Source organism: Arachis stenosperma, chromosome 4, assembly GCF_014773155.1.
Source record: "Arachis stenosperma cultivar V10309 chromosome 4, arast.V10309.gnm1.PFL2, whole genome shotgun sequence".
In the NCBI taxonomy this organism is placed as follows: Eukaryota; Viridiplantae; Streptophyta; class Magnoliopsida; order Fabales; family Fabaceae; genus Arachis; species Arachis stenosperma.
Genome location: NC_080380.1, coordinates 35,634,605 through 35,647,010, shown reverse-complemented (window position 1 = coordinate 35,647,010; position 12,406 = coordinate 35,634,605). Strand labels below are relative to the sequence as shown.

Here is a 12,406-nt window from a genome sequence, read left to right as displayed (position 1 = left end):
TTATTGTTAGATAAAATAATATAAAAAAATTGAAAAATATATTTTTAATTTAAAGAATAACAATTTATTTTTTAATAAAATAAATTATATATTAAATAACAAAAAATTTTATGATTTTTTTATAAATTAATACTCAACTATAATATTTTAATAATATTATTAAATAATATTAATCAGTCTAATAATTTTTATAATAATATAAATTTATAAATTTAAAAACTTAAAAATTATGTTATAAAATATAAAATTTTAATAAGTAATAACATTACCCTATTGTTTTGACCTCACAAATCAATATAATTAGAATTGTTAATGTAAAAGAGATTTACATAATAAATACTACTTGGGTTAGGTAATTTTGATATATTGACGTGTCAAATGGTGATTGGTTAGTGCCACGAATCCAGACGAGGCAAATGAACGAACAAATTGGTCTTCCAAATCAGAAAGTTCCACATCCCAATTCTTCGTTTCCCTTGATCGGCAATCCCTATCACTTCACTTCACCTCATTAACATTTATATTTCCGTTGAATAAATTCTGAAACAAAACAGAAAACAACATTTCTTCCTTTTTACCAACATGGCGGAAAACCCTCCCGAAACGGCGCCATCCACCTCCTCACAACCACCACCACCTCCTTCCTCTACTTCTCAAAAATCGCCTCCTGATTCCGCCAAACAGCCCCAGGTTTCGCTATAATCCACTTCAATTATAGTTTCTTTTTCTCTTCTGTGTCTTAATTCCTTGGATTTTGTTATGATTGGGACTCGAAATAGGGTTTTCTTCCTCATTTTTTTAACCGTTTTGGCTGTTTGATTTCTTAGTTGATAAATTAGGAGCATTATTGCTGAGATCAAATCGGCATCTTGCAACATCTCTGGCATTGTTCTGTTTAGAGAATCAAGCTCAGTGAAGATAAATTCAAGTGAAATTGAAAATGTGGGCGTGATATTTCTTCAATATTGTGTACTTTGAAACCTAATTTCAGCTAAAAATTTGTTTTTGAAGTCCATATATTTTTTTTTTTGGTGACTGAACATAACACAAAGAAAAAAGAACTAAGAAAAATTTTTTTTTGAAGTCCATATTTTGAGGCTACATATTATTGAAACGCAGCCTGGAACAATTGTTTTTTTTTTTTTTTTTTTGCCATAAATGGGTGTATTTTGATCATTTGACTGTAGAAGTAGATCTGAATTTTTGTGTAATTCTGGTTGTTTCAGGTGCCAGGTTTTCCCAGTTTTCCGGCATATCCTCCTGGATACTACTATCCAATGTTTCCTGCTATGTACCCTGCAGTGGTTCCAGGGTTAACGCCACCGCAGAATGACGAACTGGCACAGGGGAACCGTGGAGCAGGCATATATGCAGTTCCTGTTCATCCGTTTAATCAGTTTAATGGACATGTTACTGGACTTCCATACAACAATCTGATCCCACTGACTTACCGCACGCCCACGTAAGTGGCTAAATTTTTTCGTCGTGATGATATTCTGGTACTACGTCTTTAGGGTATTTAAGTATGTATTTGTTTTTGCTACTATTCTTCTTTTTAAGTATATTTTGTAGTGTATGGATTTTCTGGAAATAACTTATCAATGTAGGAAATAAATGAGCAATAGCATATATCTGTACTTTTTTATATTATGTTTCTTGTAGAGTCTTTATGTGAAGTAAGATATAGGACAGACATGCACTATATCAGTGCTCAGCCAAGCTTTCTGTGCACAAGATGAATAGTTTTCTCAAATTTCCAAACTATATAAAGGATTGTTACAATGCCCGTTATGTGTTTAGTTTGATCTAAGATCCATGTGTGGGTCCCAATTTCATGAGGTTTTGTCATTAGGCAATGAATTTGAAGTTTGAATAGTGAGAAGTGATATGGTTAGAAGATGATGGTTCAGTGACCCAGAGAGATGGATCAGTAAGATAAGGATGAGCTTGATGACAACAAGTGTGTTTTCTTTATGAAGCCTGGTTAAGTATTTGAAATTTGAAATGAAGTCGGTAGAAATATTGATTCATAGCCCTAACAGTTAAATCGGATTTACGAAGCTTTCTCACCTTATCTGAAAACTGTCAAATGTTAAAATAAATAAAAAATAAATAAATACTAATGCTAGGCTGCACCACATGGCATCATTGCATTTCTGTATCATAGACTTGCTATTATGATGAACATTATCGATCATGCTGGTATTGAGCATTTCTTATGTGGGATGGAACTGAGTGAGAAGTTATGAATATAGAGATTGTGGTTCTGAACATGATTCAACCCGATTGAAATTTTCCTTACAGCCTTGTTGAGCTTGGGCTAAATCTTGGATTTTCTAATTCTTATAACCTCCTGCATCAAATCCAGTTGTCTAGTCTGCTTTCAAAGTTCTCAGTACATTAAGTGATAAACATGATCTTAAGGGGAAAACTGAAACGAAATGATGACATTTTATACAAGGATTGTTTGATTTGTGAAGATTCTATTTTGTTTCATTTTTTATGTGGACAAATATATTAATTGTTTCTTTAACTGAATGAGCACTATCAGCAGCAGGGCAAGTTCTGATGCTGCTGCTGCAAGCGAAAATCAGGGGCAAGCAGCACAGCAGCAGCATCCTCAACAGCAGCAGCATCCTGCACCTCAAAGACAAGTTGTTGTTAGGAGATTTCAAATTGCATTTCAAATTGATTTGCTGCTTATGTTAAAACTTGCTGCTGTGATCTTTTTGTTCAACCAAGATGGTTCCAGACAGAGGCTTATTGTCCTTGTGTTTTTTGCTGCTATTGTATATTTGTAAGTATTGGTCCTTCTAGTTTTCGGTTTTAAGATTCTTTTTAGCTTTCAAATTCTGTCAAATGTGCTCATTAGGATCTAGGTCACAAACCCAGGAAATGCTTCTGATATAAATTTATTTTCTTTTATTTATTTACTTATTTATTCAATTTTGTATATACACTACACCTGATATGTTCCGTAGATGTGTTTCTATGTCAATATAAGAGCCATTGGATACGGCTGGATTTAGTATTGCTTCGGTTGTCAATGGAAGCTGGATTATTTACCTACTTATATTTGTATGTGTTATAGTTACCAAACTGGAGCTTTGACACCAATTGTAAGATGGCTTTCACAAGGTATGCAGAGAGCAGCAGCTCCTCCTCAACCACCAAGACCTGCTGCACCCAGGGCTGAAAATGTTCCAGCTGCAAGGCAGGGGGCTGACAATGCAGCCCCAGCAGGTATGATTTGCATTCGTTTTATTCATGTGATTTTGCATGCACTTGTTTTGAGCAACATTGGTGAATGAACTGAAGCAATTTATGATCTCGTTATAGTAGTTTAAAAGGTATGTGTTTCTTGAAAGGCAACCTAACCTAGGGTCATTAGGTTTAGTTACTGTTGTTGTATGTTCACTGTTGAGGTTCATTTTCACCTTTAGATTTGTGGATGGGGGCAACTGGACCTCATTTTCCCAATGTGTTACCTGGTTTTGTATGAAGAGGGTCAATTTAATTCACTTTGGATCACGTATTGAACCTAGTTTGCATTTGCTTATTATTAATTTCTGTAGAGGGTCAGCCTGAAGCTGAGGTTGGGAATCAGCCCGTCAATGATGGCAACCGAGCAGCTGAGAACGAAAACGAGGCAGAACCTGGCAGAGTCAATGGTGGCAACCAATGGTGGGGCATTGTAAAGGAGATCCAGATGATTGTCTTTGGATTTATCACCTCCCTACTCCCGGGGTTCCACAACCATATGGATTGAATCTATAGTTTGTACCAAACAAAGCCTCATCGGGTTGAGGCATGAGAGCGTACCCGAGATGTGGGGAAGGATCTTATGAAATAAAATGTATAGCATCAGAAGTTCCTAGTGCCATGACTTTACACATACATAGTTAGGTGCAGCTATAATCCAGCGAAAAATAGTATGTTGCAATTATAGGGTGTCATTTTTGTATCATTAGTTGGATTGTAGATACAACAGCTTTTTTCTTTTCTAGCTTTGCACCATCTCAAAGTGGTCAATGACTTTTCGATTTTCCCCTCTAAGCTTTCTTTGTTATTTTCTTATTAGTTCTTGTCTTCTTGAGCATCCAGAACCCGTGTCAAGTCTTTTTTTTCCCAACTAATGCTGCAAGCAAGGTACATTTTTAAAATTTGATAGAATTACAATTTTAGAATATTTAAATACTTTATTTTAATTTCCGTCATTGTGAAATTGATTTTCATTTGACAAAGTGTACCAAATATTGCAAAGCATGTTAAAAAAAATTAGAGATTAAATTTTATCGCAATTTTTATAAAATTAGAAAAAATATCTTTTTATCTTTTAAATTTGGTAGTTTTATATTTAGTGATTTTCTTTTCAATTGTATTTTTATTGAATGGCAACATATTTCCAAAGCAATTTGTAAGAGTTTTGAGATTGAATTTTTTCTTTCTTTTTTTTTTCATGTATCTTCTAAATAATTTTTATTGTTTTAACAAAAAGTTGAATCAAATGCTTGTTTGTTACTTATAAAAATGGTATATTTTATTATTTTGTCAAATTAAAATTATATTTAAAGTCAAAATGTTATTTCTTATTTCTTAGTCATTTTATTAAAAATTGAATCTTTTAAGGATTAGAATGGTAGTTCACTCAAATATTAGATAATAGAATTGCACACAAAAGTTAAATTGGTCTTCTAATTTCGATTGGTTCGAATTAATTACTTTCAAATTAACTAACGCGAGTTACTAGTGTTAGTCATTAGCACTGGATTCTCATCAATTAGTTAACTTCTGGAGAATCAATTTAATAATTTAATTTAACTGAAACTTGAAACCATTTTGATTAGCACGTAAAATTTGGAAAACTAAGTTGACTTTTTACTCACTATTCTATTGTATAAAATATAACAAATAAACTTTCAGCGATGCTACATGAATAAGTAATTAAGTTTAACTGAGTTGATCCAATAAGTTAAAGGATTGGGAATCGAAAAATTTTAGTTGAAAATGGAGAAAAAGAAAAAGAGACATAAAAAAAAGAAAAATTTTGTTAAATTTTATTAAAAAAATAAGAGAAAATGACAAATAGGTCCTGACCTTTTGTCCTGCAGACATTTTTGTCCTTGAGCATTTGAAAATACTTTTAAATTCCCGACTTTCACAAATCTTAGACGGATGAGGTCCTCCGTCCAATTGTCTCCGTCAGACCTAATGGAAAAGTCTGATGTGGCTCCTGTTCTGATGACGTGGCATGACGAATTGACACGTGGACTGCTGACTGAAAGGGTACTTTCAAAAATTGGACAAATAAGTCCATGTACCTAAAAACTACGTCGTCCAGAACAGTAATAAATTTTTTTCTTCTCTAGAGCAGTAACTTTCTCCTCCAAAATAGCCATCCTATGATCAAATTCCTCTTCCTCTTCAACAATTTCAACCTCTTTCTCAACCAGAGGTCTTTTATTAAAGATGCAACCATTGCTTCCAATTCTAGCAAGATGCTCATCGACCAAAACAAAAAACTTGCAATGCGGTTGCTTTCTCTGTCAAAATTTTCAAAATTATGTACTATATAAAATCATTTCAGAACAAAATTCCTAAATTTTTTATCTTACCTTATAGAATGGGCAACCTAGGAAGACTCTGTTTGGGTTGCTAATCGTCCTCGACATATACATTATTGCATAAACTCCACAGAAGCATCTCGGGGCGATATCGTCCTTCAGATCTCCGTCATGCACAGCACAAGGATCTGAGCTTGAAGCAGAATTTTCTTCTCTTACTCCCATGCAGCTTCTTCTTGACGTTGATGATGCTCCATTAGCAGTCATGGTTGATGCAGGTAGAGCTCCTCACCACTAGCCTCCAGAAAGAAACACAATCAATTTAAAGATTAGGGCCAAAGCAAAATGACCTAGTTTTTAGGTACAAAGATTTATTTGTCCAATTTTTAAAAGTACCCTTCCAGTCATCAGTTCACGTGTCAATCCGTCATACCACATCATCAGAACAGAGTCACGTTATACTTTTCCGTTGGGTCTGACGAGGCAATTGGACGGAGAAACTCATCTGTCCAAAATTTGTGAAAGTCGGGGATTTAAAAGTATTTTCAAATTGCTCAAGGACGAAAATGTCCATGAAGCAAAAGGTCAAGAACCTATTTGTTCTTTTTTCAAAAAATAATTTATTCCCCTAACATTTCTCTTAAACAGTTAGCTGAAAATTCCTTAATGGTGGTCGAATAATTCTAAAGGGCAATTCAAAAATGTCCACGTCTCATTTAATACTTTTTGCTTGTTTATGCCTTTATATAACCTTCATTTTCAACAGTTGATATATAATTCAGAAGGGAAAGCAATGTGTTACTAAAAAAGTTAGATGACCCATCAACAAATCTGTCCAATTTTATTTTCTTATATATATACAACTAATATTAAAATGTGTGTTACGGAATGCATTCTGTTGTGGCTATCTTATTTGTGTGTTGTGCCATTTCCAAAGCTCTGTTTGTGGCCATTGCTCATTCATTTCTTCAAGACAAATGGTGTAATGCAACCAAATCACTTACATATTATATTAACCAGTCTTATTGGTTCACTTCTATACCAACAAAATATTCGCTTAAGGAATAGATATAATATTTTTTCCTTTTTCGGATACACTGAATAGGTGTAAATTTGGACGCACATATGAAAATTTTATAATTAATAAATAGGAATGGATGACCCATCAACAAATCTGTCCCATTATGGATGAGTATTGGAGGTTGTCCTTTTCTACCTAATTCAATAATTTGTGTGGTGTTCTCGTTTGTCAGTTTGTGCCAATCCCACTACTACCATAAGCTTCAATTGGACCACAAAGGATCCACTACCAGTGGTCACTTGTAAATTGTATTCTAATTGAACCAATTTAGAAGTTCCAAGTCCTTTGCCACGGTATTATTTCTTTTACCATATATCTCACTCATAAGATATGATAATTTAAAGAAATTCATATTTTAGATAAACATAATTACTTGTCAAATCATCTCCAGAACCTACAAGAGAGTAGTAAACAGAAATACACTTCAAACGCAGTGCCAATTAGGCTATGTTTGGAAACTCTTCTAAAGTATAAATGCAAGAAATATTAAAAGACCTACAAAATCATTTGATATAGTAAATAAATACAGCTAGACAAAATGCCTCTATCTCAGCATTATCTTTATGTCTGGACAGATTTCTAGTTTCTTACGTCTTTACTGACTCAGCATTTCTATATTTTTTATGTCCTAAAAGAGGTACTAATGGAGACCTTAAAAAATTATCCCATGATTACACGTATAAAAAAGCATTGAACCACAAACATTAAAATTATAAACTTGTCTTGGTCAACTTGGACTGCAACTGATCACATCTTCACAGGAAATGGAAAAAATAGAGCAAATTATCAATCATTAAAAGTGTAGATGAGAATACAACAATAATGATAATTTATTATGTGACCGGATAAATGTATTTACATATTCATCTCTTGGAACATCTGCAAAACTTTGGTGGATACTACAAGTGAACACTAACATAAGAAGCTCATCTTATTGGAACTAAAGAATTGTAATTACAGAAACTATATGTACATATAACAATTGCAAGGTTCACCTCACATCTCAGACAGAATATTGCTAATCTTCCGAAGCTCCTTGAGAGCTGCCATGGCAGTAACCTGCCCTTTGCCAACAAGAATATTTTTAGATAAGTTCTCCACTGAGACTCCCTGGTTCCTGTCTTGTTGGAAAACAGATTCAATTACCTGCATCATTAAAAGCAGTAGATAAGACAAACAAGTTGAAAGTCGAAACCAGGCGAAAGAGATCAATCCTGAGGTCTATACAGAATTTTATGTAATCACAATTATCTTCAGTCTAACTTGTGATCAGTTTGAGCGTGACAGATAGAAGCAACTTTACCTGGATATGGTCAAGCATAGACTGTCCAATATTCTTCAAAGTGCCCATCACATTCTGGTCTACAGAATCTCCTTTGCTACTAACAGAAGTGATATGCTCACTGGTGGTAGAAGAGACAGGTGGTTGCGAATTACTTTGGTTACTACAGCTGCTGGTGGATTTTGTAGGTTCAGAAGCAGCTCCTACTTTCCCTGATATACCCTCAACGGTATTCCGTCCAAACTTCCAAAACCACTGAAATTTATTCTGCTTTTTCTCCTTGGGATGTGTAGCAGAATTTCCTGGATCATTATTATTGCACCCTGACATCTGAGGTATGTTCTCAGATTTATCAACATCAACATCAGTGGACTCTGATGTTTCAGGTATGCTCTCAGGATGATCAGAGACTGGAAGAGGTGGATCACTGAGACTGGTATCTGCAGTTTCATCGCATTCGTCAAGATATAAATTAGAGGCAACACTACTTCCCTGCGAGGTAATTTCATGATCATTTGCCTCATTAGGCGGGCTAGTTGAGTCAGAATATACAGAGGAGCTTTCCTCTATCCCTGTATTTCCACTTGGACATCTATCATCAGATGAGTAACTGTTGTCGCCTTTAGAGTTATCATTTTGCTGCACACCTTCAGCTGCTTCAGAAAGATTTTCCTGCTTGCATAGGATTTCATGGCAATCCATTTGTTCTGCTTCTTCCTCAGGTCCAAGTGCCTTATGAAGCGCTTCCAATATGTTTCGCCTAACCACCTTAGATTCCCTTTTGCCATTCTTAATCCTTGAAGGTGGTGGATCAGATCCCGCTCTTCTCAGTGTGTTTTTTACCTTTTCTGTCCAGCCCTTTTTCCGAGTCGGAATCTGTTGTTCGATACCATCTTGCTTAAGTTCTTCAGCCTCATGTGCAACCCTCCATTTTTCTTCCCAGTAGCTGTCAGTTAACAAATTTACAGGAGTTTTTGGAGACACAGTTTCAGAAGGAAGGGTCTGAGATCGCGTCATAACTGATTTACTTTGGAGATGATATCCTATAATCAAAGGTGATGGAGAAGAAATATCAACACTTAGTGCACGAGCTTGCAATGATTTGGCCTTCTCCAGCAGCTTTTTAATATTAATGTTTTCAGGAAAGTTTAATAATCTCTGAAGACAGGTGGTAGGATTTTCGGTAGCAAGCAGTGAAGATCTTAAATGAAGTAGCATTGCAACAGCCATAGCTGCAATAAATGCTCCACGAGGAGAATGCAAAATCCTCAAACCCCAGTCTATGTTGTCATCAACACTTTTTTCAACTTTACTATTATCCGATGCAAAGATCTCATCCCAGATTATCAATAGATTGTCAAGTGAAAACTCACGTCCGAATAGAACTCGCAACCATCGGAGAGAAAAGTATTGGGGTTCAACACCAAGATCCAAAAGATGGCTATACAGAGATGAATCCACAAGACACAGCAAATGATACAATGCAGTAGAAGCTTCAATAACAGGAGGCAGGCCAGTTTGCGACCCTGCTACAGGGAAGGAAGAGAAGAAATCGGCCATCGCAACTGAACCACGGACACCACTCATTAAAGCATCAAACATGCAATAAGCATCATGTTCCATGAATTTCTCAGATAAAACAATGCCCAGTTCACCTTCAGCTCCATAAGCATCACTCAGCAATACAATGGTCTGTAATGCAGGATCAAGCTCATCAAGACTTTTGACTTTTGCATTTCCATGAGAGCCGATTTCATCCTCCAGCAAGTCTTGAGATTTTCTAAAATCAAAGCTGTAAGAAAGATCATTCTCCTGATATAGAAGGCCATCAAATTTGTCGGTGAAGATATCTTCATAAAGCTTTCGAACTTCTGAAAGACGCTCCACATCAACTTGGAGAACATAAAGCAGAGGAGCAAGTAACTCGTGCATTCCTATAAATTAAGTGAATTGAAAAATTTACCAACAAGCGAACTAGTTTTATAACATATATACTATAAACCAAAGCAAACCTAATCTGAAAGCCTGGAAGCATAACTGAGGACATATTTTAATAAGTATTAGGTATCTCAATGTGTTAATCACTTAGTTTTCAGTCCCCGCTTTTTCTGTATTTTTTTATGTTTCTTAGAAGATTTAGACATATCTTTACCTTGTCTATAACCACATTCTGGGTGCCTGAGACACCAAAGTAATAAAATGCGTCTTAAAATGCCTTGACATCCTGGTGTCTGGAAATAATTCCCATGTTCTGGATATAAACGTGATAAATCCTGATCAACCATTCTCTCTAGCTCCGCATTGCGGAAAAAGCGACTCCATGTACTATCTGCATTTAAAATCCATGTGTCATTTACAAGAGATGAAATTCAACTGTTCTTAGCTTAAAGTGATAGAGAAGGCTAACTATTAGAAATCTACTGGACAGAATTACAATATAAGGCAATGTACGCAACAACAACATACTTATTTAACGTCAGCATCTTTAAAACTGACAATAATTATTAGCATAATTCTGAAATGAAATTCCACAGAATAAGTAAGGAGCATGGCTTTACAACCACAAAGCAAACTGAATTTTTCATTTATAAAAAGACTTCAAAAACACACAATAGGTATATAACCTAGCAACCACTAATAGGATACTCACATGATGAGGATAGTGTACATTAGCATTGTGAATTGAGATAATATAACTGCTGAATCAGGGATCTGAAATCTACATACATATTTTTACTTGGAAAAACAAAAAATGACCTGGATTTTGTGAAAGTGGATTATCCATGGTAAGATCGGGTGAGTTACTTCCATCCTTCGGGATATGCGGTTCAACCAGAAGACGCCTTCTCAGATTCGCATACCTGACAACAATACAAAAAGTCAGTTGATAGTTACTATTGATTATGCATTCAATTCAATAAGCTGAATGAATATGCAGCCCTTCTAGTTTACACCATTATGACATATACAAACAACCACCCTTCCAAACAAAACATAAACAAAATACTCAAATACCCAAAGCCAAATGCAGAAACAGCTTAATCTTCTTGTATTTCCCACCAATTGAACAATCAATACAGTCTCGATTCATATATCAGCAGCACTTTTGCAACTTAAATAATAAAAAGGTCCTATGTTTTTGTATGACTTGATGATTTAAAATCGAGGACCACCAATTCTATATACATAAAATTGATAGAGTATATTGTTATGTGCACCATCAATAAGGTAAATTGCTATATCATGTATCAACAAGCATTGAATATAAAGTAAAAACAAAGATTCCAAATTTAAGGAAACGAACACCGACACTGAAATCAAAAGAAGTACAAGAACATGATTATTCAGCTGATTTACCTCCTTCTACAGTTAGCGGTGACCCTACGAAGATCATCAATGGAAGTTGAAGACTCTGAAGGCAAAACCCCAAGATCAACACGCCACTGCAACCCTCTCAGATCACCGAATCGCCTATTTTGAGTCACCGATCTCCCGGAAGCATCGTCGGAGCCTTCAAGCTCCGGCGGCGCGGACACCGACACCGACGGAGGTGGCGGCGGCGGCATCAGCGGGTTCATCAGAGCCGGCGGCATGATAATCCACCAATTCCTCCCGAAAATAATAAAAAATTAAAGAATAAGAAGAAAAACCCTAATTTGCTTTCAGAAGCTCAAACAGATTGAACTTGAAGCGTGTGAAGAAAGAAATGGGTTGTTTTATGAGGGAACGACAATAGGAGTGGGTGAATTTTGTGCTAAGATTAAGAAGCTTAGTAATTTACAGAGGTTGATGATTGTTCTCATTCTGAATTGTGTTGCTTTTTGAGAGAGAATAACAAGTTTGTTTGTTAGTTTGTTTTGTTGAGAGGAGAAAAAGAAGGAAGCAGGGAAGCAAAGAAGGGAAGTGGGGTGTTGAGTTTATGCGAATAATGTGTTGTGTCTCTGCCGCTTTTTGTTGTGTTTTGTGTGTGATTGACTTGTTACAACTTACAAGCCTAAGCTAAGCTTTCTTCTATTGGCTTCTTTGCCATTAGCAATTTTTTTTTTAGGAGGGCTCATAATCAGTTTTGTAATTTATAATTATTAATTAGTTATTATTAATATTTTTAATAATATAAAATTTTATTTAATAATATAAAATTATTTATTTTTTTTATTAACTAAATATTAACTAAATTTTAATAAAAATACTGAGTCTGGATTTATATATATATATATATATATATATATATATATATATATATATATATATATATATATATAAAGTTTGTTTAGCAATAAATGAGTTTACAATACCACATTAGTTTTTGAGGATTTTTATTTATTTATATATTTATCATTCAGTCATTCGTAGAGATACAAAATGAACATATAGTCACATAAATAATAAATTATTCATGTTTATGATTAAATTTTATAAATGATATGATCAAATTACATTTATATCTATAATAATATAAATTTAAAAAAAAAAAGTAAA

The 12,406-nt window shown here is 34.6% G+C and overlaps 2 protein-coding genes across 3 annotated transcripts; one reads left to right on the top strand and one right to left on the bottom strand.

Moving 5' to 3' along the window:
• Positions 1 to 455: 455 nt before the first annotated feature.
• On the top strand, positions 456 to 4,187 carry LOC130976549 (uncharacterized). 2 transcript variants are annotated; one of them, XM_057901436.1, is made up of 5 exons: positions 456 to 690; positions 1,227 to 1,462; positions 2,552 to 2,797; positions 3,092 to 3,243; positions 3,576 to 4,187. In XM_057901436.1, exons 1-5 carry the CDS (start codon positions 583 to 585, stop codon positions 3,767 to 3,769), a joined length of 936 nt encoding a protein of 311 aa, XP_057757419.1. In that variant the 5' UTR covers positions 456 to 582; the 3' UTR covers positions 3,770 to 4,187. The 2 variants fall into 2 exon arrangements, with proteins under 2 accessions (XP_057757419.1, XP_057757420.1); XM_057901437.1 differs by having other exon boundaries at positions 487 to 690; positions 2,555 to 2,797.
• A 3,270-nt stretch (positions 4,188 to 7,457) lies between these two features.
• Positions 7,458 to 11,864, bottom strand: LOC130973992 (uncharacterized). The gene is made up of 5 exons (XM_057898689.1): positions 11,285 to 11,864; positions 10,685 to 10,788; positions 10,080 to 10,256; positions 7,949 to 9,861; positions 7,458 to 7,791 (listed from the first exon to the last, which is right to left on the bottom strand). Exons 1-5 carry the CDS (start codon positions 11,518 to 11,520, stop codon positions 7,642 to 7,644), a joined length of 2,580 nt encoding a protein of 859 aa, XP_057754672.1. The 5' UTR covers positions 11,521 to 11,864; the 3' UTR covers positions 7,458 to 7,641.
• Positions 11,865 to 12,406: the final 542 nt, after the last annotated feature.

Excerpts from the sequence above, each read along its gene's own strand:
- LOC130976549 (XM_057901436.1), top strand. The coding sequence starts at position 583 with ATGGCGGAAAACCCTCCCGAAACGGCGCCATCCACCTCCTCACAACCA. Across the intron at positions 691-1,226 it reads ATTCCGCCAAACAGCCCCAG|GTGCCAGGTTTTCCCAGTTT; the intron begins GTTTCGCTATAA and ends TGGTTGTTTCAG. Across the intron at positions 2,798-3,091 it reads TTTGCTGCTATTGTATATTT|TTACCAAACTGGAGCTTTGA; the intron begins GTAAGTATTGGT and ends TATGTGTTATAG.
- LOC130973992 (XM_057898689.1), bottom strand. The coding sequence starts at position 11,520 with ATGCCGCCGGCTCTGATGAACCCGCTGATGCCGCCGCCGCCACCTCCG. Across the intron at positions 10,789-11,284 it reads ACCGCTAACTGTAGAAGGAG|GTATGCGAATCTGAGAAGGC; the intron begins GTAAATCAGCTG and ends TATTGTTGTCAG. Across the intron at positions 10,257-10,684 it reads TCCACTTTCACAAAATCCAG|ATAGTACATGGAGTCGCTTT; the intron begins GTCATTTTTTGT and ends TTTTAAATGCAG.